Source organism: Chlorocebus sabaeus, chromosome 6 (assembly GCF_047675955.1).
Source record: "Chlorocebus sabaeus isolate Y175 chromosome 6, mChlSab1.0.hap1, whole genome shotgun sequence".
Taxonomy (NCBI): domain Eukaryota; kingdom Metazoa; phylum Chordata; class Mammalia; order Primates; family Cercopithecidae; genus Chlorocebus; species Chlorocebus sabaeus.
In genome coordinates, this window is record NC_132909.1 from 46004931 (window position 1) to 46031382 (window position 26452).

Genomic DNA, 26452 nt, shown 5'->3' on the forward strand with positions numbered 1-26452 from the left:
CTGAGAGCAGACAGGAGGTGGGTGGCTGGAGAGCGGGCTGAGACAGACCCTGTGTGGCTGCAGAGAGCAGGGGTCCTAGTGCACCCCGACCTCACCCACGCAATGGTCATGACAGTGCAGAACTGTGACGATCAGTCAGATAATCCAGTAGATTGTTTCCCCGTGATGGTCACTAGGGTCCATCTACCCCTTGAGGGACCACGTGAGTAGATGCTGACATAGCGGTCCTCAGAAGAACACGCCACAGTTGGATGGTTTTATTGTTAAATTATTTTTTATTTTTTGAGATGGAGTCTCGCTCTGTCACCTAGGCTGGAGTGCAGCTGTACCATCTCGGCTCACTGCAACCTCCACCTCCTGGGTTCAAGCAATTCTGCTGCCTCAGCCTCTCTGAGTTGTGGGATTACAGGCACCCACCACCACACCTAGCTAATTTTTGTATTTTCAGTAGAGACGGGGCTTCGCCGTGTTGGCCAGGCTGGTCTCAAACTCCTGACTTCAGGTGATCTGCCTGTCTCAGCCTCCCAAAGTGCTGGGATGACAGGCGTGAGCCACTGTGCCCAGCCATTTGGGTGGCTTTAGGAACAGGGGGTGCACATAGCTCCCCAGGTGATCTGCTGGGAGGTAATGCCCACCTGCTGGGTGCCCAGGGATGGCCAAGAGGGTAGCTATCATCAAATGCCAGTCACATAGAGGGAGGTAATATGGTTTGGCTGTGTCCCCACCTAAATCTCACCTTGAATTGTAGCTCCCATAATTTTCACAGGTTGTGGGAGGGACCCAGAGGGAGATAATTGAATCTTGGGGGCGATTTCCCCCCTACTGTTCTCATGGTAGTGAATACGTCTCACAAGATCTGATGGTTTTATAAGGGAAAATCCCTTTTTTCTTGGTTCTCATTCTCTCTTGCCTGCCACTATGTAAAACGTGCCTTTCACCTCCCACCATGATTGTGAGACCTCCCCAGCCACGTGAAACTGTGAGTCCATTAAACCTCTTTTTCTATATAAATTACCCAGTCTCGGGTATGTCTTTATCACCATTGTGAAAACGGACTAATACAAGAGGCATTACTTTTGTTTGTTTTAAGCATGAAAGGAGCTTTTATAGTGCATGACTCACATGCCAGGGCGTTCTGCCCATCTGCTTAAAAAAAAATAAGAGGACGGCTAAGTGCGATGGCTCACGCCTGTAATCCCAGCACTTTGGGAGGCCGAGTCAGGAGGATCACATGAGCCCAGGAGTTTGAGCCTAGCCTGGGCAACATAGCGAGACCCCATCTCTACCAAAAAATAAAATAAAATAAATTAGCTGGGCATGGTGGTGCACGTCTTCAGTCCTGGCTTCTCAGTAGGCTGAGGCAGGAGGTTTGCTTGAACCCAGGAGTTTGAAGCTGTAGTGAGCTCTGATCGCATCACTGGACTCCAGTCTGATGACAGAGCAAGATATTGTCTCTAAGAACAAAAGAAAGAGAAAGAAGGAAGGAAAGAAGGAAGGAAGGGAGGGAGGGAAGGAATGTGTAGTGTAGGTAGGATGGAAGGAAGGAAGGAAGGAAGGAAAGAAGGGAGGGAGGGAGGGAGGGAGGGAGGGAATCTGTAGTGAAGGGAGGGAGGGAGGGAGGGAATGTATAGTGAAGGAAGGAAGGGAGGGAGGCAGGGAGGGAATGTGTAGGGAAGGGAGGGAGGGAGGGAATGTGTAGGGAAGGAAGGAAGGAAGGAAGGAAAGAAGGAAGGAAGGGAGGGAGGGAAGGAATGTGTAGTGTAGGAAGGATGGAAGGAAGGAAGGAAAGAAGGAAGGAAGGGAGGGAGGGAAGGAATGTGTAGTGTAGGAAGGATGGAAGGAAGGAAGGAAAGAAGGAAGGAAGGGAGGGAGGGAGGGAATGTGTAGGGAAGGAAGGAAAGGAGGGAGGGAGGGAATGTGTAGGGAAGGAAGGAAGGAAGGAATTGTGTAGTGTAAGCTCCATTCTGAAGACTGAAGTGTTTTTTGTTTTTTTGGTCCCATCTGTGTGGCAAAAAAACAAACTAAACCAACAAAAAAGCCATCTAACCATTCTAAAACGTATAATTCAGTGGCATTTAGTACATTCACAGGGTTGTGCAACTCCCCCCCACATCTAGTTCCAGAAGATTTTCATCCCCCCCAGAGGAGACCGTGTCCCCATCAGCAGTCACTCCCCACTCCCTTCTCCTAGCCCCTGGCACCCACCAGTCTGATTCCTGTCTCTGTGGATTGCCTTTTCTAGACAATTCAGATCAATGGAGTCATGCACTGTATATGTGTTGTGATTTTTATTTTATTTTATGATTTTATTTATTTATTTATTTTTATTTATTTATTTATTTTTTTGAGACGGAGTCTCGCTCTGTCGCCCAGGCTGGAGTGCAGTGGCCGGATCTCAGCTCACTGCAAGCTCCGCCTCCTGGGTTCACGCCATTCTCCTACCTCAGCCTCCCCAGTAGCTGGGACTACAGGCGCCCGCCACTGCGCCCGGCTAATTTTTTTCTATTTTTTTTTAGTAGAGACGGGGTTTCACCGTGTTAGCCAGGATGGTCTCGATCTCCTGACCTTGTGATCCGCCCGCCTCGGCCTCCCAAAGTGCTGGGATTACAGGCGTGAGCCACCGCGCCCGACCTTATGATTTTATTTTATTTCATTTTATTTTATGTTTTGAGGCAGAGTCTCGCTCTGTCACCCAGGCTGCAGTTCAGCGGTGTGATCTCAGCTCACTGCAACCTCTGCCTCCCAGGTTCAAGCGATTTGTGTGCCTCAGCCTCCAGAGTAGCTGGAACTACAGGCGCCTGCCACATGCCTGGGTATTTTTAAAAATTTTTTTACAGAGACGGGGTTTCACCACGTTGGCTGGGCTGGTCTTGAACTTCTGGCCTCAAGCCATCCGCCCGCCTCGGCCTCCCGAAGTGCTGGGATTACAGGTGTGAGCCGTCATGCCTGGCTTGTGCTGTGATTTTATTTGTATTATTTGTTGATTTTTTTTTTTTTGGAGACGGAGTTTCACTCTTGTTGCCCAGGCTGGAGTGCAATGGTGAGATCTCAGCTCATTGCAACCTCCGCCTCCTGAGTTCAAGCCATTCTGCTGCCTCAGCCTCCCAAGTAGATGGGATTATAGGCACATGTCACCATGCCTGGCTCATTTTTTGTATATTTAGTAGCGATGGGGTGTCACTGTGTTGGTCAGGCTGGTCTTGAACTCCTGACCTCAGGTGATCCGCCCACTCTATTCTCCCAAATTGCTGAGATTACAGGTGTGAGCCATTGCGCCCGGCCTGTGCTGTGATTTTAGAGTGAGGCAAACACGGACACATACACATGATAGATATATCTGGACATGTGCATATATATATATCAAGGGATCAAGGTCTCCTTCCACTGCTCACAGGCTGTGAATTCACTTGGCAAGAGGGGAGACAGTTCTAACTCTGCAGTGGTGATGAGCGAAAACAGCTTGGCAACTCTGTTGAGTCAGAAGAGAAGGCTCCTTAACTAGACCAGCGTTTCTCAGTCTCAGCATGGCTGATAGCTGGGGCAGGCTTGGCACCGTGGTTCATGCCTGTAATCTGAGGCTGAAGTGGGAGGATCGCTTGAGCCCAGGAGTTCGAGACCAGCCTGGGCAGCAGAGTGAGACCTTGTCTCTACAAAAAATAAACAAAATAAGCCTGGCTTGGTGGTGCATGCCTGTAGTCCCAGCTCTTCAGGAGGCTGAGATGGGAGGATTGCTTGCGCCCAGGAGGCCAAGGCTGCAGTGAGCCATAATTGTACCACTGCACTCCAGCCTGGGTGACAGAGATAAACCCTGTCTCCAAAAAAAAAAAAAAAAGATATGATCGGGTGCAGTGGCTCACGCCTATAATCCCAGCACTTTAGGAGGCCAAGGCAGGTGGATCGCTTGAGCCCAGGAGTTCAAGACCAGCCTGGACAACACCTGCCTCTACAAAAAATACGAAAATTAGCCAGGCATGGTGACGCACACCTGTAATCCCAGCTACTCAAGAGGCCAACGTGGGAGAAACACAGCCTGGGAGGCAGAGGTTGCAATGAGCTGAGATAGCGCCACTACACTCCAGCCTGGGCGACAGAGTGAGACCTTGTCTAAAAAAAATAAATAAATAAAAAAGATATTTGGGGCAGTTTGCCGAGGGCGGGGGTGTCCTGCGCTCTGTAAGATGTTGAGCAGCCTCTCTATTCCCCTCTCAAATGACAGTAGCAATCCCCACCCCCAAAGCTATGACACCCCAAAACATCTCCAGAAACTGCCAAGTGTCCCCCCTGGGTCACAGTCACTCCTGGGGTGAGTTCTCCATTCTAGACTCCAAACTCCTTTCCCAGTATCTCAGCCCATTCCAGGGTGACATTCTCGTCCCAAAGCTCCTTCCTCTGCCTGTAGGTGCCCACGGGCCTCCGGGGCCAGGCGCTTCTGAAGGTGTGGGGCCGCGGCCGGCAGGCGGAGGAGGAGCCCCTCTTTCACAACCAGACCTCGGTGACCGTGGACGGCCGGGGTGCTTCCGTGTTCATCCAGACGGACAAGCCTGTGTACAGACCCCAGCACCGAGGTGGGTGGCTGGCACGGATGCAGGGAGGGCCAGCCGCGGTCTGGAGGCGTCACATGCCTCTCTTCTTTCTTCTAGTGCTCGTAAGCATCTTCACCGTCTCCCCAGATCTGAGGCCTGTCAACGAGAAGGTGAGATCAGCTTCTAAAACCGTGGGCCCGGAGCATACCCACTTGGGACCGCCTGGCCAGGGCCACCATTGGAAACTGGTCTTTCTCTCCAGACTTTCTCTTTTCTATTTTCTTTCACAGTTCCATGCCCCCTGGAGAACCCCAGGGAGTTCTTGGTGACAGAGGAAGGCTGGTGGGCGTGCCTGGCCCACTGCTCCTCAACAAGGAATGCTTTGAGGGCTTTAGGTAGCCCTGCACTGTGGCTTAAAAAAATTTTTTTTTCCCAAGACTGAGTCTCTTGCTTTATTGCTCAGGCTGGAGTACAGTGGTGCGATCTTGGCTCACTACAACCTCTGCCTCCTGGGTTCAGGTGATTCTCTTGCCTCAGCCTCCCGAGTAACCCAGATTATAGGCACCCACCACCACGCCTGGCTAATTTTTTTTTCCTTTTTTTTTGAGAGAGAGTCTCGCTCTGTTGCCAAAGTTGGAGTGTAGTGGAGTGATCTTGGCTCACTGCAACCTCTGCCTCCGGGGTGCAAGCAATTCTTCTGCCTCAGCCTCCTGAGTAGCTAAGTGTGCCACCCCAGGCGTGTGCCACCACGCCAGGCTGATTTTTGTATTTTTAGTAGAGATAGGGCTTCACCATATTGGCCAGGCTGGTTTCAAACTCCTGACCTCAGGTGATCCACCCGCCTCAGCCTCCTAAAGTGCTGGGATTACAGGTGTGAGCCACCATGCCTGGCCACATTTATGTGCTTTCTGCCTAGCGCTCTCTCTCTGTCTGTATACGTATATATACTTACAAAATTATTTTAATGATAAATCATTTGAGAGTAACTTACAGATATTGTGCCTCTCTGTCTCTGAACACTTGGCCTGTATCCTTTAAGAGCAGGGATGTTCTCTTATATAACTCAAGGAGGATCATCACATTTAAAAATTTTGAGGCCGAGACCATTCTGGGCAACATAGCAAAAATATCTTGACAAAAAATTAAAATAATAAAAATTAGCCGAGCATGGTGGCATGCGCCAGTAGTCCCAGCTGCTTGGGAGGCTGAGTCAGGAGGATCTCTTGAGCCCAGGAGTTTGAGGCTGCAATGAACTGTGATTGTACCACTTGAACTCCAGTCCAGGCAGCAAAGCACAACTCTGTCTCTAAAAAAACCCAAAAAACCAAAAAGAAAAAAGAAAGTGGAAAATAATTTTGACATTGACACAATAATAATATCTAATATAAAATCTATGTTGTTCCAATAGTAACCTTTATAGCATGTTTCTTTGCTGGTCCAGGATCTGATCCTGGGTTATTTTTTCATCATGTCTCTTGGTCTCCTTTAATTTGAATTAGTTCCTCACTGCCTTTCTGTGTCTTTCATGACATTGACATTTTTGGCAAGTCCAGGCAGTTGTTTTGCAGAACGTCCCTTAGTAGGATGGTCTTCTGGTTTCTTGTGACCAAGTTCAAGTTGCGAATCTCGGGCAGGATCCGCAGAAGCGATACTGGATCCTCCCCGGTGCCTTGTATCGGGAGGCACCCGGCATGGGTTTGTCGTGTTGCTGGGGACATTAACAGGGTCCAGTGGTTCAAGCAGTGCCTGCCTGGGTTTCCCTTTTGAGGGTCCTTTTCTAAAGACCCTACTTGGGGTTAGGATTTAATGGATGTAATTTAGGGGGACACTGTTTAACCCATAACAGCGACTGCTTGTCCTGGGGACCGAGGCCATGCATCAATGATGCATGAGCGTGTTGGAAGGGTTTGGGGTTTGCTGAAAGATATGCTCACTGCATCTGTGTCTTCATTACAGCTGGAAGCCTACATCCAGGTGAGTGGCCTCTGTCCCTCCTCAGCTTGGACTTGGGACCCGGGTAGCCCACCTTCTGCAAGATCTGGTGTGTCTTCGCTCACTGTCTGCCTTCTGGGTTGAGCCACTGTGCCTTACAAGGCTGGGACCCAGCCTCTTCTATCCTGGTCCCTGGTCCATCCTGGGATGGGCTGAGTGTATGTCTGTCCGTTTCCTTTTATTGTTTGTTTTTTTGAGACAGAGTCTCACTCTGTTACCCAGGCTGGATTGCAGTGGTGCCGATCTTGGCTCACTGCAACCTCTGCCTCCTGGGTTCAAGCGATTCTCCTGCCTCAGCCTCCCGAGTAGCTGGGACTATAGGCATGTGGCACCATGCCCAGCTAATTTTTTTTGTGTGTGTCTTTTTTGGTAGAAATGGGGGTTTCACCATGTTGGCCCGGCTGATCTCAAACTCCTGACCTCAGGAGATCCACCCGCCTCGGCCTCCCAAAGTGCTGGGATTACAGGTGTGAGCCACCACCCCCAGCCACGTCCATTTCTAGGTTTGTTTGTATACAGCTCCCTAAATGAGGAAGCAGGCCCAGCCCGTCCGCTTCTGCTTTTCAAATCTTTCTCTATCCAGAGCTTTTTACTTTTTTGCCCTGGGGTTAATGATTAATCTTGGAACCTTTGCTGCATGGTTGACATGCCCGAGAGAGGACTGGGAAAATCCTTACACTGGGCACACGCTGGGCTAGCCCGAGTTCACTCCATGTGTCTGCCTCTCTCCACCACCAACAGGACCCCCGAGGCTCTCGGATGATAGAGTGGAGACACTTGAAGCCGTTCTGCTGCGGTAAGTTTCTTCCTCTGCAGCTTGAGGCCTGCAGATGTGATAAACCTTCCGGGAAAACAGAATATGCTCTGTCCGGGGCCCCCTCCCTAACGTACCCGCACTGCTGCCCCAGCTGGAGAGGACCAAGGAGGAGTGGAGGGCAGGTACCCACCTGGGAGGTGATGATGCCATGGGTTTGGATCTAGGAGCCTCAGCCTGGCCCACAGCGCCTACCCTGTGGATTTGGACCCTCTGCCCATGTTTCTCTGTGCCCAGGACTCAGGCGGGGCTCCGGCTCAGAACTCAAGACCTTTCTGGAATACTGGGGCACCTGCTCTCACCTTGTTTTTTATTTTTTGAGACAGAGTCTCTCTCTGTCACCCAGGCTGGAGTGCAGTGGCGCAATCTCGGCTCACTGCAACCTCTGCCTCCCAGGTTCAAGTGCTTCTCCTGCCTCAGCCTCCCGAGTAGCTGGGATTACAGGTGCACGGCACCATGCCCGGCTAATTTTTGTATTTTTAGTAGAGACGGGGTTTCACCATGTTGGCCAGGTTGGTCTCAAACTCCGGACCTCAGGTGATCCACCTGCCTTGTCCTCCCAAAGTGTTGGGATTACAGGCGTGAGCCACTGCACCCGGCCTGCTCCCACCTTCTTCCTGCTGTGGGTTGCAGATTTTGTCAATCCCATTACATGAGACATTTTTTTTCCAGCTAGAAGTCAGAAGGGACTTTGCTTTTTTTTTCTTTTCCTATGACTAGGAGGACTGTGTAATTGACATACCCCACTTTGCTTTGGCTGTGAGGGGTGCGATGCCCCAGGAGAGGGCAGGGGATAGGTAGGATGTGGGGAGTCTGGGGATGGCCATGCACACACCTGGGCTGTCCAGAAATAGGGTAACAGTAGAACCACAGCCAGGACCACGGAGGTCTCTTGGTGAGCCTTCCTCCTTTTGTCTCCTGTCTTGGGTCTCAGCCTCTTTTCTTCATCTTCCTTCTTCTTCTTTCTTCTTTTTCCTCTTCCTTCTCTTCTTCTTCTTCTCCTCCTCCTCCTCCTTCTTCTTCTTTCTTCTTTGGGTCTCAGCCTCTTTTCTTCTTCTTCATCTTCCTTCTTCTTCTTTGTTCTTTTTCCTCTCTTTCTCCTCCTCCTCCTCCTCCTCCTTCTCCTCCTCCTTCTCCTTCTCCTCGTCTTCCTCCTTCTCCTCCTCCTCCTCTTCTTCTTCCTCTTCTTCTTCCTCTTCTTCTTCCTCCTCCTCCTCCCCCTTCTTCTTCCTTCTTCTTCTTTCCTCCTCCCCCTCCTCCTCCTCCTTCTTCCTTCTTCTTTCTTCTTCTCCCTCCTTCTCCTTTTCTTTTTTTCTTCTTTTTTTTTTAGACAGAGTCTTGCTCTTGTCACCCAGACTGGAGTGCAGTGGCGCGATCTCGGCTCACTGCAATCTCTGCCTCCCGGGTTCAAGCCATTCTCCTGCCTCGGCCTCCCAAGTAGCTGGGATTACAGGCACGTGCCACTAGGCCTGGCTAATTTTTGTATCTTTAGTAGACACAGGGTTTCACCATGTTGGCCAGGTTGGTCTTGGACTCCCAAACTCAGGTGATCTGCCCACCTTGGCCTCCCAAAGTGCTGGGATTATAGGCGTGAGCCACCGTGCCTGGCCTCAGCCTCTTTTCTTCTGTTCCATCTTCCCTGTCTGCCTTCTTTACTCCCTCTCGTTCGCTCGATTGCTCTCTCTGTATGGCAGATATTTGTTGGGTACCACATAGATACTGCCATGGGGTGAGCTTTCAGCCCAGTGGGGGAAGCAAACATGAACTAAACAGCCTGGATAATGTTAGTTGTGATGAGTGCTAGGAAGGAGAAGTTCAAAACTCAGAGAGGGCAAACAGGGCTGTATCCCATCCTGGGGTGGCAGAGACAATCCTGGAAGGCTGCCTGGAGGAGGATCCTTTTCAGCAACAAAGAAGGAATGGGGGACAGCCAGGCAAAGAAAGGGGGCCAGGAAGCATGTCCCAGGCAGGGATCCAATGTATGGGAAGGGCTGTGGATGTCTAGGGGAGTGAGGTTGGAGACAGTGGACAGGACAGAGGTGTCGAGCGCTGAGAGCAGGGGTGACGCTGGCAAGAATCAGGGAAGAGAATGGACTTGATCTTTTTTCTAAAAACTTTTTTTTTTTTTTTTTTAAAGAGGCAATTTCTCTCTCATTTTGTCACCTAGGCTGGAGTGCAGTGGCGTGATCATAGCTCACTGCAGCCTCTACCTCTTGGGTTCAAGCAATCCTCCCACCTCAGCCTCCCAAGTAGCTGGGACCACAGGCACATGCCACCAAGCCCAGCTAATTTTTAAAATTTTTGGTAGAGACGGGGTCTCAAGATGTTGCCTAGGCTGACTTGATCTTAAGAGCACAGAGTTGGGGGAGAGGTCAACCTCCCGTTTAAAAAAACCATTTGGGGCCTAGCTTGGTGGCTCACACCTGTAATCCCAGCAATTTGGGAGGCTGAGGCGAGTGGATCACCTGAGGTCAGGAGTTCAAGACCAGCGTGGCCAACATGGGGAAACCCCCGTCTCTACTAAAAATACAAAATTAGCCGAGTGCGGTGGCAGGTGCCTGTAGTCCCAGCTATTCAGGAGGCTGGGGCACAAGAATCGCTTGAACCCGGGCATGAGCTGAGATCATGCCACTGCACTCCAGCCTGGGCAAAAGAGCAAGACTCTGTCTCAAAGAAATAAAAAAATAAAAAAAATTCTTTGGGATGTGTGTAGACCCATGATTCTCAACCAGGGTGACAGTGCCCCTCTCTCAGCGAGCATTTGGCAAAGTTGGCCACAGACCCCTTACAAAACACGTGCTCAGGACACACATCCCCGAATGTCCTCTAACCATCAAAGGCCCACTTTGTCTGAATATGCAGAGGAAAAAGCCGTTTTAGCCGTCACATCTTCCGACTCCAGTGTGATTGGGAGAAGCCGTGGGCGCTGCTGTGGGTTTTGGGTTCTGTCGTGAGACCCAGGGGAACCACTCTCCCCGGCCTCCCTGTATGGCCCTCCCCCTATGATCACTGGGGACGCGTGGAGCGTGTCACACTCAGGAGTGGAAGATCCCCTGGCACTGCCTAGTGTCAATGTGCCCTTTCCGACTCCTCCATGGCTCCCACTGAAAACAGAGCTGTGGACGGGGCTCAGAGGCACAGGTGCAAAGCAAATGCCAGCTCCCATGTCAGCGGCTGATGGTGTTTCTGGGCGGATGTTTGGGGGAGAGAGTGCTCTGTGCTAAAGTGTGTGTGTGCTGTAGTTCAGTTAGGGGGGTGGTTCTCACAGAGAGGTGGGGGGTCGGGTGGGAGATTCTGCCCCCAGGGGACCATGACAATGTCTGGGGACATTTTGCCTTGTCAAGACTTTTGTGGAAGACAAGAGGTGCAACGGGCATCTGGTGAGTGGAGGCCAGGGATGATGCTTAGCACCCCTCAGTGCACAGGACGCCCCCGCACCACAAGGAATGATCTGGCCCTAAATGTCAGTAGTGCTGGGGCTGAGAAACCCTGTCCTGGCAGGAGACCCTGTCTGTCTTGTCTGTTTCTCTCTCTGTCTCTCTCTCTCTCTCTACAGATATATAACACATATAATGTATATTATATATAACATATAGTAATATACATTATATAACATATAATATATTATAGAACATATTATGTAACATAATATATAATATAGGAAAATATAATATATATTATATATTCTATAACATAACATATATATCATATATAACATATATTATATATTACATAACATTATATATTATATATTATATAACATAATATATTATGTAATATATAACAATATATATCATATATTATATATTATCATATATTATATATTATATAACATAATATATAATATATAACATAGTATATATATTATATATGTGTTGTGTGTGTGTGTGTATATATGTATGTGTGTATATATATGTGTGTATGTGTGTATATATATGGGATTTCCACCCAGGGGTGATTTTGCCCCCTAGAGGCGATATTGGCAATGTCTGGGGGACTTTTTTAGGTCGTTAGATTGTGGGGGGCATTGGTACTACTGGCATCTGGTTGGTGGAGGCCAGGGATGCTACTCAGTATCCTACAGTGCACAGGACGCCTCCACCCCAGAGAGCCATGCGACCCCAGGTGTCAGTAGCGCCCAGGCTGGAAATGACTCGGGTTGGGGGGGATGGAGTGGATGAGCCGGGCTGGCTCATTTCCCTCGTTTGTCCAGCTCACTGCCTGCCCCTGGTCCTGGCTGCAAGGCTGTCCCAGGAACCCCAGGTCTCGTCTCTTCTTGCATCCCTTTGAAGCCCGCCAGGGTCTCAGATCTGCTCTGCTGGCGGGTTCCTGCAGGGTCCTGCTCTGCACAGACCCCGCCAGCTTCTCTGTGGTCTCCAGTTCTCCTGGGGGGCTGCCCAGGGAAGGAGAAGGAGCAGGGTCCTGGCTCCCTCTTCCCATACCTCCCCGTGCCCATGGTTCTCTGAAAATGCCCTTGCCCAGGCACAAAGGGGTGTCTCTCTTCACACAGGCATCACCAACGTGAGCTTCCCCTTGTCCGACCAGCCTGTGTTGGGAGAATGGTTCATTTTTGTTGAAATGCAAGGCCACGCGTACAACAAGTCTTTTGAAGTTCAGAAGTATGGTAAGTTGGAGAATCTCAGGGTCTTGGGATTTCAGATCTGGAAGAAACCTTAGAAACTGGTGAAGAAGGCTGGATGCAGGGTATCTCGCCTGTAATCCCAGCCCTTTCGGAGGCCCAGGTGGGCGGATCACTTGAGGTCAGGAGTTCAAGACCAGCCTGGCCAACATGGTAATACCTCATGTCGTTACTAAAAATACAAAAATTAGCTGGGTGTGGTGGCATGTGCCTGTAATCCCAGCTAGTTGGGAGGCTGAGGCAGGAGAATCACTTGAACCCAGGAGCCAGAGGTTGCAGTGAGCCAAGATCACACCACTTCGCTCCAGCCTGGGTGACAGAGTGAGATTCTATCTCAAAAGAAAGAAAGGAGAAAGAGAGAAAGAGAAAGGAAGGAAGGAAGGAAGGAAGGAAGGAAGGAAGGAAGGAAGGAAGGAAGGAAGGAGGGGGAGGAAGGAAGGAGAGGGAGGGAGGGAACTGGTGAAAATGGCAGTGAAGAAGTGGAGGATGACATGAGTCCTCTTTCACTGAGGGCTCGTGATGATTGGGTATAGTTTCAGGGGATGCTCTTACACTCTTGCTTTTTTCTTTTTTTTTTGAGGCAGGGTTTCACGCCCATCACCCAGGCTGGAGTGCAGTGCAGTGGTGTGATCCTGGCTCACTGAAGCCTTAACTTCCCAAGTTCAAGTGATCCTCCCTCCTCAGCCTCCTGAGTTGCTAGGACAACAAGTGTGAGCCACCACACCCGATTAATTTTTGTATTAGTAGAGACAGGGTTTCGCCGTATTGGCCAGGCTAGTCTCGAACTCCTGGCCTCAAGCAATCCTTCCGCCTCAGCCTCCCAAAGTGCACTCTTGCCTTTTATAGGAAAAAAGTATTGTAGGCCAGGCATGGTGGTGGCTCACACATGTAATCCCACCACTTTGGGAGGCCGAGGTGGGAGGATCGCTTGAGGCCAGGAGCTTGAGACCAGCCTGGACAACACAATCCCTGTCTGTACAAAACTTTAAAACAATTATCTGGATGTGGTGACACCTGCCTGTAGTCCCTGCTACTGGGGAAGCTGAGGCGGGAGGATCGCTTCAGCCTGGGAGATCAAGGCTGCCGTGAACTGTGATTGCACCACTGCACTCCAGTTTGGGTGACAAAGTGAAACCCCGTCTCAGAAAAAAAAGATGGCCGGGCACGGCAGCTAATGTCTGTAATCCCAGCATTTTGGGAGGCCGAGGTAGGTGGATCACTAGAGGTCAGGAATTCAAGACCAGCCTGGCCAACATGGTGAAACCCCGTCTCTACTAAAAATACAAAAATTAGCCAGGCGTGGTGGCTTGTGCCTGTAATCCCAGCTACTTGGGAGGTTGAGGCAGGAGAACTGCTTGAACCAGGAGGAGGAGGAAGTTGCAGTGAGCCAAGATCGTGCCACTGCACACCAATCTGGGAGACACAGCGACACTCTGTCTCAAAAAAAATAAAATAAAATAAAAGGGATTCTTTGGCTCCTACAAGAGTTCTCTCAGGACCCGATTCTTTCTGGTTTTCTGGCTGCTTCAGTGTGTCACCTCGGCCCCTGGTGACAAAATGGCTTGACACTCCCAAGGCTGAGTCCAGAAGCAATTGGAGAAGTCAGTTCTCCGCTGCAGTCACCCCGGGGATGCCCCTTGTTGGCTCCCAGGGTCACAGGGGCTGGGAGGAGCCTCCTGGCCTCGTGTCCACCCTGGGATAGGCTGGAATCCACTACACTCTAAGCACGTGGTCTGAAAGTGACAGGAGGAGGCCCCTGAGGAAAATGGGGTCCTGGTCCCCCAAATGTGAGAAATAGATGCAGCCGCTGTGGTCCTGCAGACGCCTTGCATGGGTGTCAGGGCCCCTGAGGCCACCTTAGGGACAGAAGCCAGCCCCTCCTCTCTGCTTTCTTTCTTCAGTGTTGCCCAAGTTCGAGCTCCTGATTGACCCGCCCCGGTATATCCGAGACCTGGACGCCTGTGAGACAGGCACTGTGCGAGCCAGGTGAGAAAGAGGGGCCCCTGGGGCGCACTGCGGGGGCCCTTCCCCTTCCCCAACCATCACGCCACTCCCTCAAGGTCGTTCTCCTCCTCTGCTGCCTCCCTCCCTCCCACATAGGTGTGCCCCCTCCCTTCCTGGTTCTCTCCTCCCTGGGATGTGCCCCTCCCACTAGCATCTCCCTTTCCTGTGACTCTCCCCTGTGGGTGCTCCCTCCTTAGGATGTGCCCCTCCCCTTAGAGTATCTCCCTCCTCCCCCAGGCTCCTCCCCTGTGGGCGTCCCCTCCCCGGGGTGTCCCCCTCCCCCTAAAGTATCTCCTTCCCCGCTGGGCTCCTCCCCTGTGGGTGCCCCCTCCCCAGGATGTGCCCACCCCCTAGAGCATCACCCTTTCCCGTGCCCCTCCCCTGGGGGCGCCCCCTCCCTGCAGTGTACCCCTCTCCCTAGAGCATCTTCCTCTCCCCTGGGCCCCTCCTCTGCCCTCCCCTTCCCTCTCCCCCCACAACCGGGTTTCTCCCTCCTCCTACAGGCAGACACTTCTACCATGGCCTCCCTGCTCCCCCAAGGGTGCCCTGTGCCCCGCTCCCTCCCTCCTTTGTACTTGGTGTCTCGCTGCCACATGAACCTCTTGCGCTGTACCCACTGCCTGTCTTCGTTCGCATGCTGGTGTCCCCACCCTTATGAGCACACCCCTGTCTCTTCAAAGCATGCCCCTCTCCCACTGTGTGTTCCTTACTCAAGTCCTGCCCTTCCCCTCTAAAATCTTCCCTCCCCAAGGGTCTCCCCTCCCCAAGGAATGCCCTACCCCCAGGGTGTGCCTCTCCTGCACTAGCACCTCCCTTCCCCAGGGCGTCCCCTCCCAACCCCACCATGTTCCCCCCCTCCCCCAACGCTGCTCCCTGCCCTCTGTAGGCCTCCCTGGCACAAACAGCACCCGCAGCCAGCGTGCTGACCCGAGAGGGGTTGATCCTTGTTGTTTTTTTTTTTTCAGACGGAGTCTTGCTCTGTCGCCCAGGCTGGAGTGCAGTGGCACAGTCTCAGCTCACTACAACCTCTGCCTCCCGGGCTCAATCGATTCTCCTGTCTCAGCCTCCCGAGTAACTGGGATCACAAGCATGTGGTACCACACCCAGCTAATTTTTGTATTTTTAGTAGAGACGGGGTTTCACCATGTTGGCCAGGCTGGTCTCGAACTCCTGACCTCAAGTGGTCTGTCCACCTGGGCCTCCCAAAGTGCTGGGATTACAGGCATGAGCCACCATGCCCGGCCTGCACTCTCTCATTTTGCTCCTGTTCCCCGTGCACCAGCATTCCCTCTGCATCAGGAGTGACATACAGACATTTAAAGTTTCACTATCACCCCTGCGAAGGTAGTTTGATTCCCATTCTCTGGGTGAGGAAACTGAGGCTCAGAGAAGTCCAGTCCCTGGTTCAAGGTTGAGCTTAATAGGGTGCTTAGGCTCAGGTGCCCCTCAGGGGCCCACAGTTGCTCATGCCTCTGCACTACTCTGCTCCAGAGGAGCACCAACCTAGCCTTCTCAGTTCCAGAGTTCCTCTCTGACCCTCGGTCTCTTTTTCTGTCCACCTGGAGGCTTGGTGCAGAGGATCAGAGAGCCTTGGCATCTTCTGCCCCGACTCCAGGCTGCAGGGGGAGCTGTCAGGACTGGATGCAGGGTGGGAAGGGAGCTGCATTTGTCACTGTACTAGTGGCCACACTGTGCCAACCTGGCCTTCCTGAGGCTGGGCCCTCCCTGCCATCTTGGCTGTGAAACTGAGCATGCTTTATCCTTTTGTTCCAGGTATACCTTTGGGAAACCCGTGGCTGGTGCCTTAACGATCAACATGACTGTTAATGGTGTGGGGTACTACAGCCACGAGGTGGGACGCCCCGTCCTCAGAACAACCAAGGTGAGAAACAGGCACCCCTTCTACCCCCTGACTGAACCCCCAGGTTCACCTCCAAGATCACGCATTTTATTTTACTTTCTTTTATTATTATTATTTTATTTACTGCCTTTAAAAAAATTTTGATTAGAGACAGGGTCTCACTATGTTGCCCAGGCTGGTCTTGAACTCCTGGGCTCAAGCGATCCTCTGGCCTTTGCACTTGAAAGTGCTGGGATGACAGGTGTGAGCCACTGCTGTTTTACTTTCTGAAACAGTTATATGGCAGGGATTTTTCTGATGATAAAATTCCTGCAGGCTGAATATAGAGACTTTAGAAAATATAAAAAGGAAGAAAATAAAGATAACTTGCTTCTCCAATAGGTGGACACGACCACTATCGATATTGTGATGTGTTTCCTCGCAGGTTACTGTATGTAAAGTTAAAAAAAACCCACCAATTTGGCCGGGTGTGGTGGGTCATGCCTGTAATCTCGGCACTTTGGGAGGCTGAGGCGGGTGGATTACTTGAGGCCACGAGTTCGAGACCAGCCTGGCCAACTTGGCGAAAACTGCGTTTCTACTAAAAACACAAAAATTAGCTGGTTATGGTTGTGCATGCCTGTAATCCCAGATACTCAGGAGGCTGAGGCTGGAGAATCACTTGAACCCTGAAGGCAGAGGTTGCAGTGAGCCAAGACTATGTCACTGTACTCCAGCCTGGGCAACAGAGCGAGACTACACCTCAAAAAACAAACAAACAAAAAAACATGAATAAACACTAATTTTATTCCTTGGAGTCCCAGCTTTTAATATTTGGAAGGCAGAGGCAGGAAGATCTCTTGAGCTCAGGAGTTCGAAGCCAGCCTGGGCAACATAGTGAGATCCCATCTCTAAAATAAAATAAAAGTGTAAACAATTTTATTGAGATATCATTCACATTGCATACAGTTCATCCATGTAGAGTGTACAGTTTGATCATCTTCATATGGTTGCAAAGTTATGCAACCAATGCTCTTATCCAATTTTAGAATTGTTCCACCATCCTTCCCTACATCCTTCATGTCCTTTTGTAGAGAATCCCCATTTCCCTCCTCCAGTCCCTGGTAACTACTAATCTGTTTTCCGTCTCTGTGGATTTACCTGTTCTGGACATTTCTGTGAATGAATCATACACTATATGTCCTTTTGTGTCTGGCTTTTCTCACTCAGCATCATGTTTTTGATGTTCATCTACATCGTAGCAAGATCAACACTTCATTCCTTTTCTATGGCTGCATCATATTCCCTGGTACAGATGGACCACAATGTGTTTATCCCTTCATCCAGTGGTGGACATTTGGGTTGTTTCTGCTTTTTGGCTATTATGTCTCATGCTACCATGAACATCCCTGTGCAAGTTTTTCTGTGGACCTACGTTTCTGTTTCTCTTGGGTTCGTTCCTAGGAGCAGAATTGCTAGGTCAGAGGGTAACACGTGTAACCTTTTGAGGAAATGCCAAATGGTCAATGTGGCTGCACTGTTTTACATTCCCACATGTTTAAAGTTTTGTAACCTTTTTTGGTCTTTCAGCATAATGTTACATTGTGAGTGGGCAACTGTACAACAGACACTCTCCTTCCTAGAAGTTCCCATCCCTCTGTAGGTGCCCTGACATTAACCCTTTCAGCACTGACTCTTCCTCACCTCCCACCCAAAGCTCCTTCTTAGTCCCTTTCCCACCTGGGACACATCTGCTCCAATGGGTTCCCCTCTCTTATATCTGAGATATCTTTAATTTAATTTAATTTAATTTAATTTAATTTAATTTAATTTATTTATTGAGATGGAGTCTCGCTGTGTCTCCCAGGTTGGAGTGCAATGGCGCGATCTTGGATCACTGCAGCCTTTGCCTCCTGGTTCAGGCAATTCTCCTGCCTTAGCCTCCCAAGTAGCTGGGATTACAGGCACACACCACCATGTTGGGACAATTTTTGTGTTTTTAGTAGAGACAGGGTTTCACCATGTTGGCCAGGTTGGTCTTGAACTCCTGACCTTAAGTGATCTACCCCTGCCGGCCTCCTAAAGTGCTGGGATTACAGGTGTGCGCCACCACACCTGGCCCATCTCTCTGCTCTCTGAGGCTTCTCTTCCATGGATTGAACACCATAACCCCCCATCTCTCCCATTCCTGCCACTGGCACCTTGGAGAATCCCAGCCATTCTCCTGGGAGGCTACCAGCTGGTAGTCTTTGTCTTAGTTCTGTCATTTCCGGAGTGATTTACTCCACAGCTCCTTCTGAATAAGGATTATTTGCCAAGTCCCAGGGTGGGATCCTGAGATAGGAATTGAATGAGGGAGTTCTGGTGCCCCAGAGTGGGGCTGAACAGGTTCAGATGCCCCCTCTGTTGCCTGGGCTGTGGGAGATTGTGTCAGCATGGGAATTTCTTTCCTCTTTTTTTTTTTTCTTAACCCAGGCTGGAGTGCAATGGCACAATTCAGGCTCACCTCAACCTCTGCCAAGTGATTCTCATGCCTCAGCCTCCTGAGTAGCTGGGATTACAGGTGCCCGCCACCACACCCAGCTAATTTTTGGTAGAGATGGGGTTTTGCCATGTTGGCCAGACTGATTTCAAACTCCTGACCTCAAGTGATCTGCCTGCCATGGCCTCCCAAAGTGCTGGGATTAAAGGCATGAGCCACTGTGCCTGGCCTTTTTCCTCTTCTGCCCAATGGAGCCAACGTCCATCTTCCCCGGGATGTTGTCCAGATCCAGTGAGGGACCCTCTGCACGGTCCCGGGTCCCGTGGCATAGCTTGGGTATGTCACCAAGTGTCCCCTGGCCCTCCAAGCAGCCGAAGAGTCTTGCACCTCAGGTGTGTGCTTCAGGGACATCCCTCAAGGACACTCCAACCCTGAGGGAGCACGGGCTGCGTTTTTCCTCCTTCCAGATCCTCGGGTCCCAGGACTTTGACATCTGCGTGAGGGACATGATCCCAGCGGACGTCCCTGAGCACTTCCGGGGCAGGGTCAGCATCTGGGCCACAGTGACCAGTGTGGACGGGAGCCAGCAGGTGGCGTTCGACGACTCCACCCCCGTGCAGAGGCAGCTGGTGGACATCCGGTACTCCAAGGACACGAGGAAGCAGTTCAAGCCGGGCCTGGCCTACGTGGGGAAGGTAACTTGGGGGTGACTGTACCGCATCCCGCCCCAGGACCACCGTGAAACCACCACCACTAGCCACTAGCTCCGCAGTGGTGACTCAGCTGAAAACGGATTCCCTGACACAACCTTTGCGGAGTGTGGTGAGGGCTGGTGTTCCAGGTGAGGGGCAGGGGACATTTTCCTCTATGGGAAAGGACGATCTACTCTATTCCACTTGGGCAGACATTTGAGTAGCCATTTATTTATTTACTTATTTATTTTATTTATTTATTTTTTTGAGATGGAGTCTTGCTCTGTCGCCCAGGCTGGAGTGCTGGAGTGCAGTGGCACGATCTCGGCTCACTGCAAGCTCCGCCTCCTGGGTTCATGCCATTCTCCTGCGTCAGCCTCCCGAGTAGCTGGGACTACAGGCGCCCGCCACTTTGCCCGGCTAATTTTTTGTATTTTTTTAGTAGAGACGGGGTTTCACCGTGTTAGCCAGGATGGTCTTGATCTCCTGATCTCATGATCCACCCACCTCGGCCTCCCAGAGTGCTGGGATTATAGGCGTGAGCCACCGTGCCCGGCCTTGAGTAGAGGCAGTCCTGTTTCTTCAATGGGTTGTTTTTTTTTGAGACACAGTCACACTCCATCGCCCAGGTTGAAGTGCAGTGGCTCCATCTCGGCTCACTGCAACCTCCGTCTCCCAGGTTCAAGTGATTCTCCTACCTCAGCCTCCCGAGTAGCTGAGATTACAGGCACCTACCATCAAGCCCAGTTAACTTTTGTATTTTTAGTAGAGACGGGGTTTTGCCATGTTGGCCAGGCTGGTCTCGAACTCCTGGCCTCAAGTGAACCTCCAGCCTTGGCCTCCCAAAGTGCTCGGGTTACAGGAGTGAGCCATCACTCCTGGCCCTTCACTGGGTTGATTTTATCCCCTGAGGACCTAAGTTGAGAGCCCTGCAGAGGTAGATCTCCTGTTCCTGCGACTGACAGGTGCAGACCTGTGTGACATTTTGAACGAGCCTCTGCCTCCCACCCACCACTCAAGTCTTATGCACAGTAAATTTTGAGGTGTCCAGATGTCGTGATCCTTATATATGTTTTTTTCTTAGAGACAGAGTTTTGCTCTCTAAGAGCCCAGGCTGGAGTGCAGTGGTGAGATCATAGCTCCTTGCAGCCTCGACATCCTGGACTCAAGCAATCTGCCTGCCTCAGCATCCTGGGTAACTGGTACTGCAGGCATGAGCCACCAGGCCCAACAAATTTTTTTTATTTTTAAATTTTTATTTATTTATTTTTGAGACAGTCTCGCTCTGTCACCCAGGCTGGAGTGCAGTGGCTCGATCTTGGCTAATTGCAACCTCTGCCTCCTGGGTTCAAGCAATTCTTCTGCCTCAGCCTCCTGAGTAGCTGGGATTACAGGCATGCCCCACCACACCCCGCTAATTTTTGTGTTTTTAGTAGAGACGGAGTTTCACCATGTTGGCCAGGTTGGTCTCGAACTCCTGACCTCAGGTGATCCACCTGCCTCAGCCTCCCAGAGTGCTGAGATTGCAGGTATGAGCCACGGTGCCTGGCTAATTTTTAAATTTTTTGTAGAGATGGGATCTTGCTGTGTTGGCCAGACTGGTCTTAAACTCCTGGGCTCAAGCAGTTCTCCTATCTCAGACCCACAAAGTGCTGGGATTGTGGGTGTGAGCCACTGCACCCAGTCATTATTCTTATTTTAACTATTAAACTGGGGTGGGCTGGGCATGGTGGCTCATGACAATAATCCCAGCACTTTGGGAGGCCCAGGTGGGTGGATGACCTGAGGTCGGGAGTTCAAGACTAGCCTAGCCAACATGGTGAAATACTGTCTCTACTAAAAATACAAAAATTAGCCAGGTGTGGTGGTGGACACCTATAATCCCAGTGACTCAGGAGACTGAGGCACGAGAATTGCTTGAATGCGGGAGGCGGAGGTTGCAGTGAGCTGAGATCACACCACAGCACTCCAGCCTGGGAGACAGAGTGAGACTCTGTCTCAAATAAAAAAACCAAAAAAATAAAAAAATGAACCTGGGGTAACCTCACCCCAATTGCAGCAGCAGGAGTGGGGCAAGGCCAACAGAGCCCAGTGTCATGCAAGGGGAAAGTGGGCCACACCCCTGGCCCTGCGTCTGCCTGCACCCAGTTCCCTTTTGCTGTCCATGAGTGATGCTGGCTGGCTGTCCTCACACTGAGTTCTGACCCTCTTGCTCTGCTTTGGAACCTCCTTTTTCTTCTCCATGCCAGTGTTGGAACCACCTCTATCCCATGCACAGAGACCTATCTCCTGTGTCCCTGGCTTTGAGGGCCCCAGCTTGAGTAGAAACTAAAGTACCTTGTGCAGGGTCAGAATGTGTGTGAAGAAGAGGTTTAAGGCTACAAATTTGGTAAAGAGCATTTCACATACAACAGAAAATATCTACCATCTGCATTCAAGAAAGGAGTGGTTAGGCTGGGCATGGTGGCTCATGCCTGTAGTTCCAGTGCTTTGGGAGGCTGAGGCAAAAGGACCACTTGAGGCCAAAAGTGTGAGACCAGCCTGGGCAACATAGTGAGATCCAGTCTCTACAAAAAATAAAACTAGGCCAGGCGTTGGTGGCTCACACTTTGAGAGACCAAGGTGGGAGGATTGCTTGAGACTGGGAGTTTGAGACCATCCTCAGCAATAGAGCAAGACCTCAGCTCTACAAAATTTTTTTTTTTTTTTAATTAGCCAGGCATAGTATTGCACACCTGTGGTCCCAGCTATCAGGAGGATGAGGCAGGAGGATTGCTTGAGCCCAGGAGGTAGAGGCGGCAGTGAGCTATGATCGGGCCACTTCACTCCAGCCTGAGCAACAGAGTGAGACTCTGTCTCTCAAAAAAGAAAAAAAAAAAAGAAGGAAGTGGTTAATGAGGATCAGGTGGGCTGAATCCTGATTCACTCCATCACCAAATACCTGCACAACTGAGGGCTGTTTTAGGGTTCTTCAGAAGCTCCTTTTAAAACATCCATGTCTGCCTCATTCTAGCTGGCTCTCCATCCAGTCTGAATGGGTGAGGTTTAAGTGTCACACTGAACTGTCCATACCCTGATATGGCTTCAGACTAATGGCCGGCACACATAATTTGTGCTTCATGACCTCTTTGCCAAATCCAAGGGCATGAAGTTCTACCCTTATGTTTTCTTCTAAGAATGTTATAGCTTTAGCTATTACATTTAGGTCTGTGATCCATTTGAGTTTATTTGTGTATATGGTGTGAGGTAGGGATGCAACTTCATTTAAAACATTTTTTTTTTCTTAAGAGACTGGGTCTCATTTAGTCACCCACGCTGGAGTGCAGTGGCACCATCATAGCTCTCTGTAGCCTTGAACTCCTAGACTCAAGTGATCCTCCTGCCTCAGGCTCCTGAATAGTTGGGACTATAGATGCATGCCACCACTCCTGAAATTTTTAAGTTTTTTGTAGTGAGGTCTCACTATGTTACCCAGGCTGGTCTGGAACTCCTGGCCTCAAGTGATCCTCCTGCTTTGGCCTCCCAAAGTGTTGGGATTACAGGTGTGAGCCACTGCACCCACCCTTCCATGTCTGACTTGGAAGCCTCCTGAGTAGCTGGGACCACAGGCACACGCCACCAGACCTGAACCTGTGAGTCCTTCTTTTTTGTTCCCTTTAAGAATTGTTTTCGCTATTTGGGACCCATTGGATGCCGTGTGAATTTCAGGAGCAGTTTGTCAATTTCTACAAAGAAGCCCGCTGGGATTCCAGTGGAGATTGTGTTGATTCTGCAGATCAGTTTGGGGCGCATGGCTGTCTTAACTCTGTTGTGTCTTGGGTGACCTTTCCTAGGTGGAGCTATCCTACCCAGATGGCAGCCCAGCTGAGGGGGTGACGGTCCAGATTAAGGCAGAGCTGACACCGAAGGATAACATCTACACCAGTGAAGCTGTGTCCCAGGGTGGACTGGTGGGGTTTGAAATCCCCTCTATCCCCACGTCAGCCCAGCATGTGTGGCTTGAGGTGGGTGAGTCCCATGGACCCTTGTTATTCAGTAGGTATGGACTTGGGGACTCCCCTAGGCTGGGTGCAGGCACCTGATCAGTGGGCCTGGAGCCCATCCTAGCCCTACAGCAGTACACATTCCACTGGACAGTGGGATGGACAACACAGCCATCCTGGGATCGGGTGGGAGGTCAAAGAGAGATAAGGGTGCCTGGACCAGTTGTAGCAAAGGAGTCTTGTCAGAGGGGATCTCTCCAAATGGACTCCTGACTATGGGGACGTCAGCCAGGCTGCTTCTGGGAGGGTGGAACAGCATGGGTGGAGGTTCAGAGGCAGACCGTGATTATATGATCTCACAGGCGCTCAACCACATTGAGTCATTTTGGAAAGAGATCGGGTAGAGAGCCAATGGTGGTTTCCGCCACCTCACAGGGGTACTCAGTGGAAGGCAGTATCAGGGGAAAGAGTGATCTTATTTTTTGTTTATTTTTTAAGAGACAGGGTCTCGCTCAGTTGCTCAGGCTGCAGTGCAGTGGCACCATCATAGCTCACTGCAGCCTCGAACTGCTGGGCTAAAGCAGTCCTCCTGAGTTAGCCTCCCAAGTACCTGAGATTACAGGTGCATGCCTGTAATTAGCACCACACCCAGCTAATTTTAAAAATTTTCTGTAGAGGCTGGGCACAGTGGCTCATGCCTGTAATCCCAGCACTTTGAGAGGCTGAGCTGGGCGGATCACCTGAGGTCAGGAGTTCGAGACCAGCCTGGCCAACATGGGGAAATCCCGTCTCTACTAAAAATACAAAAATTAGCCAGGTGTTGTGGCAGGCGCCTATAATCTCAGCCACTCAGGAGACTGAGGCAGGAGAATTGCTTGAACCTGAGAGGCAGAGGTTGCAGTGAGCTGAGATTGTGCCATTGCACCCCAGCCTGGGCAACAGAGTGAGACTCCATCTCAAAAACAAACAAACAAACAAATAAATCAATAAATAATAAATTTTTCTGTAGAGATGGGATCTTGCTATGTTGCCCAGGCTAGTCTCAAACTCCTGGCTTCAAGCCATCCTTCCATTTCAGCCTCCCAAAGCATAGGGATTACAGGCCATGAGCCGCCATGTCTGGCCTGATCTGATTTTTGATACCCAGTGATCACTCCAGAGTCTTCAGTGAGGGGTGGCTCAGGGAGGGCCCAGGCAGGCAGACAGGAGATGAGGACAGAGAGGTCCCTAAACTGGAGCTCTTGAAGAAGTAGATCCAGCAGGCCTTGGTGTCCCATCATCAGGGGAGGGAAGAACAGGAGGGACTGGAGAGGATGTCCCAGCACTTGGCTTTGGGAACTGGCAGTGGACCTGGCGGCCCTGCAGAGAGTAAATACGTAGATGGGAACTGAGGACACTGTGGTCACTTTGTCCTCTGTGGGCATCATATCCCTAAAGGTTTTAACTACTGAAGCCACTGCCTTTGCCTCTCGACATTCACAGCCAGATGTGTTCATGCTTTCTTGTGTTGGATCTCCTGCTCGACACACAGCAGCTGTTTGGTCACCTGGGCCTGTTTTTTTTTGTTTTTTAAAATCAGAGTCTTGCTCTATCACCTAGGCTGGAGTGCAGGGGTGCAATCTTGACTCACTGCAACCTCCGCCTCCCAGGTTCAAGTGATTCTCCTGCCTCAGCCTCCCAAGTAGCTGGGATTACAGGCGCCCCCCACACCACGCCTGGCTAATTTTTGTATTTCTAGTAGAGATGGGGTTTCACCATGCTGGTCAGGCTGATCTTGAACTACTGACCTCAGGCAATCCACCTGTCTCGGCCTCCAAAAGTGCTGGAATTACAGCTGTGAGCCACTGTGCCAGGCCCACTGTCTTGTTTTCTTTTTTTTATTGTTTGTTTGTTTGTTTTTTTGAGGCGGAGTCTCGCTCAGTTGCCCAGGCTGGAGCGCAGTGGCGCGATCTCGGCTCACTGCAAGCTCCGCCTCCCGGGTTCACGCCATTCTGCTGCCTCAGCCTCCCGAGTAGCTGGGACTAGAGGTGCCCGCCACCACGCCCAACTAATTTTTTTGTATTTTTAGTAGAGATGATTTTCACCATGTTAGCCAGGATGGTCTTGATCTCCTGACCTCGTGATCCCCCGTCTCGGCCTCCCATAGTGCTGGGATTATAGGTGTGAGCCACCGCCCCTGGCCCCACTGTCCTGTTTTAAGAGAATGACCATAGCTTGGCATCTCTCAGACTCCTTGAGGAACCAGAGATCTGCCCTGCCCACCCCCTACCAGGTGGGAGGTTGCAGTGACTTCTGACACCAGCTACCGGAGCTGGGCCACACTTCACAGGTGATGGGTACAGCCCTCTCTACAAGACTACCCTGAATTCTGACACCAGCTGCAAGTCCAGGGATCCCCGGGCCACCTGTGCTTCCCACCCACTGGCTGCAAATTCCTCTACCCCACCACCTTTTAATTACAGCTTTACCATAGCAAAATGACAACCAACCAAAGAGAGAGATGCATAGAGCGAGGTCTGGGCGATTCCCAGATTGGAAACTTTGTGTTTTCTCTGCACAGAACCAGGATATATCATCCCCACAAGCTGAGCATTGCTAAGCAGGAAAGTTCACCTGAGCTTTGGTGTCCAAAGTTTTTTGTGGGGGACTCACTTCATCTGCATGATTGGTTAAATATTTGGCCATGGGACTGATCTCAGTTTCCTGCCCTCTCCCTTGTGGGGCTGATATCCTGTGGCTCAAAGCCCAGCCATCTAATCACACAACTGGCCTTTCTGGTGTGGCCCATTTATACCCTATTTAGAGTCCCAGGAGCCAGAGACAGAAGCAGGCCAACCTTTTTTTTTTTTTTTTTTTTTGAGATGGAGTTTTGCTCTTGTTGCCCAGGCTGGAATGCAGTGGCATGATCCTGGCTCACTGCAACCTCTGCTTCACATGTTCAAGTGATTCCCCTGCCTCAGCCTCCCAAGTAGCTGGGACTACAGGTGCACGCCACCATGCCCAGCTAATTTTTTGTATTTTAGTAGAGACAGGGTTTCACCATGTTGGCCAGGATGGTCTTGATCTCCTCACCTCGTGATCTGCCCACCTTGGCCTCCCAAAATCCTGGGATTATAGGTGTGAGTCACCACGCCCAGCCCAACTTCTTTTTTTTTTTTTTTTTTTTTTTTTTTTGGAGACGGAGTCTCGCTCTGTCGCCCAGGCTGGAGTGCAGTGGCTGGATCTCTGCTCACTGCAAGCTCCGCCTCCCGGGTTCACGCCATTCTCCTGCCTCAGCCTCCCGAGTAGCTAGGACTACAGGTGCCCGCCACCTCGCCCGGCTAGTTTTTTGTATTTTTTTAGTAGAGACGGGGTTTCACCGGGTTAGCCAGGATGGTCTCGATCTCCTGACCTCTTGATCCGCCCGTCTCGGCCTCCCAAAGTGCTGGGATTACAGGCTTGAGCCACCGCGCCCGGCCCCAACTTCTTTTTAAAATGATTTCA

The 26452-nt window shown here is 50.8% G+C and overlaps 1 protein-coding gene across 1 annotated transcript in view; it reads left to right on the forward strand.

Moving 5' to 3' along the window:
* Positions 1-26452, forward strand: part of CPAMD8 (C3 and PZP like alpha-2-macroglobulin domain containing 8) — a 120355-nt gene that overhangs the window by 11156 nt on the left and 82747 nt on the right. The window contains 9 exon segments of the mRNA XM_007995665.3: positions 4400-4565; positions 4641-4693; positions 6480-6497; positions 7257-7311; positions 11840-11953; positions 13870-13954; positions 15746-15854; positions 18762-18989; positions 22820-22990. Coding sequence (XP_007993856.3) covers positions 4400-4565; positions 4641-4693; positions 6480-6497; positions 7257-7311; positions 11840-11953; positions 13870-13954; positions 15746-15854; positions 18762-18989; positions 22820-22990 — 999 coding nt within the window.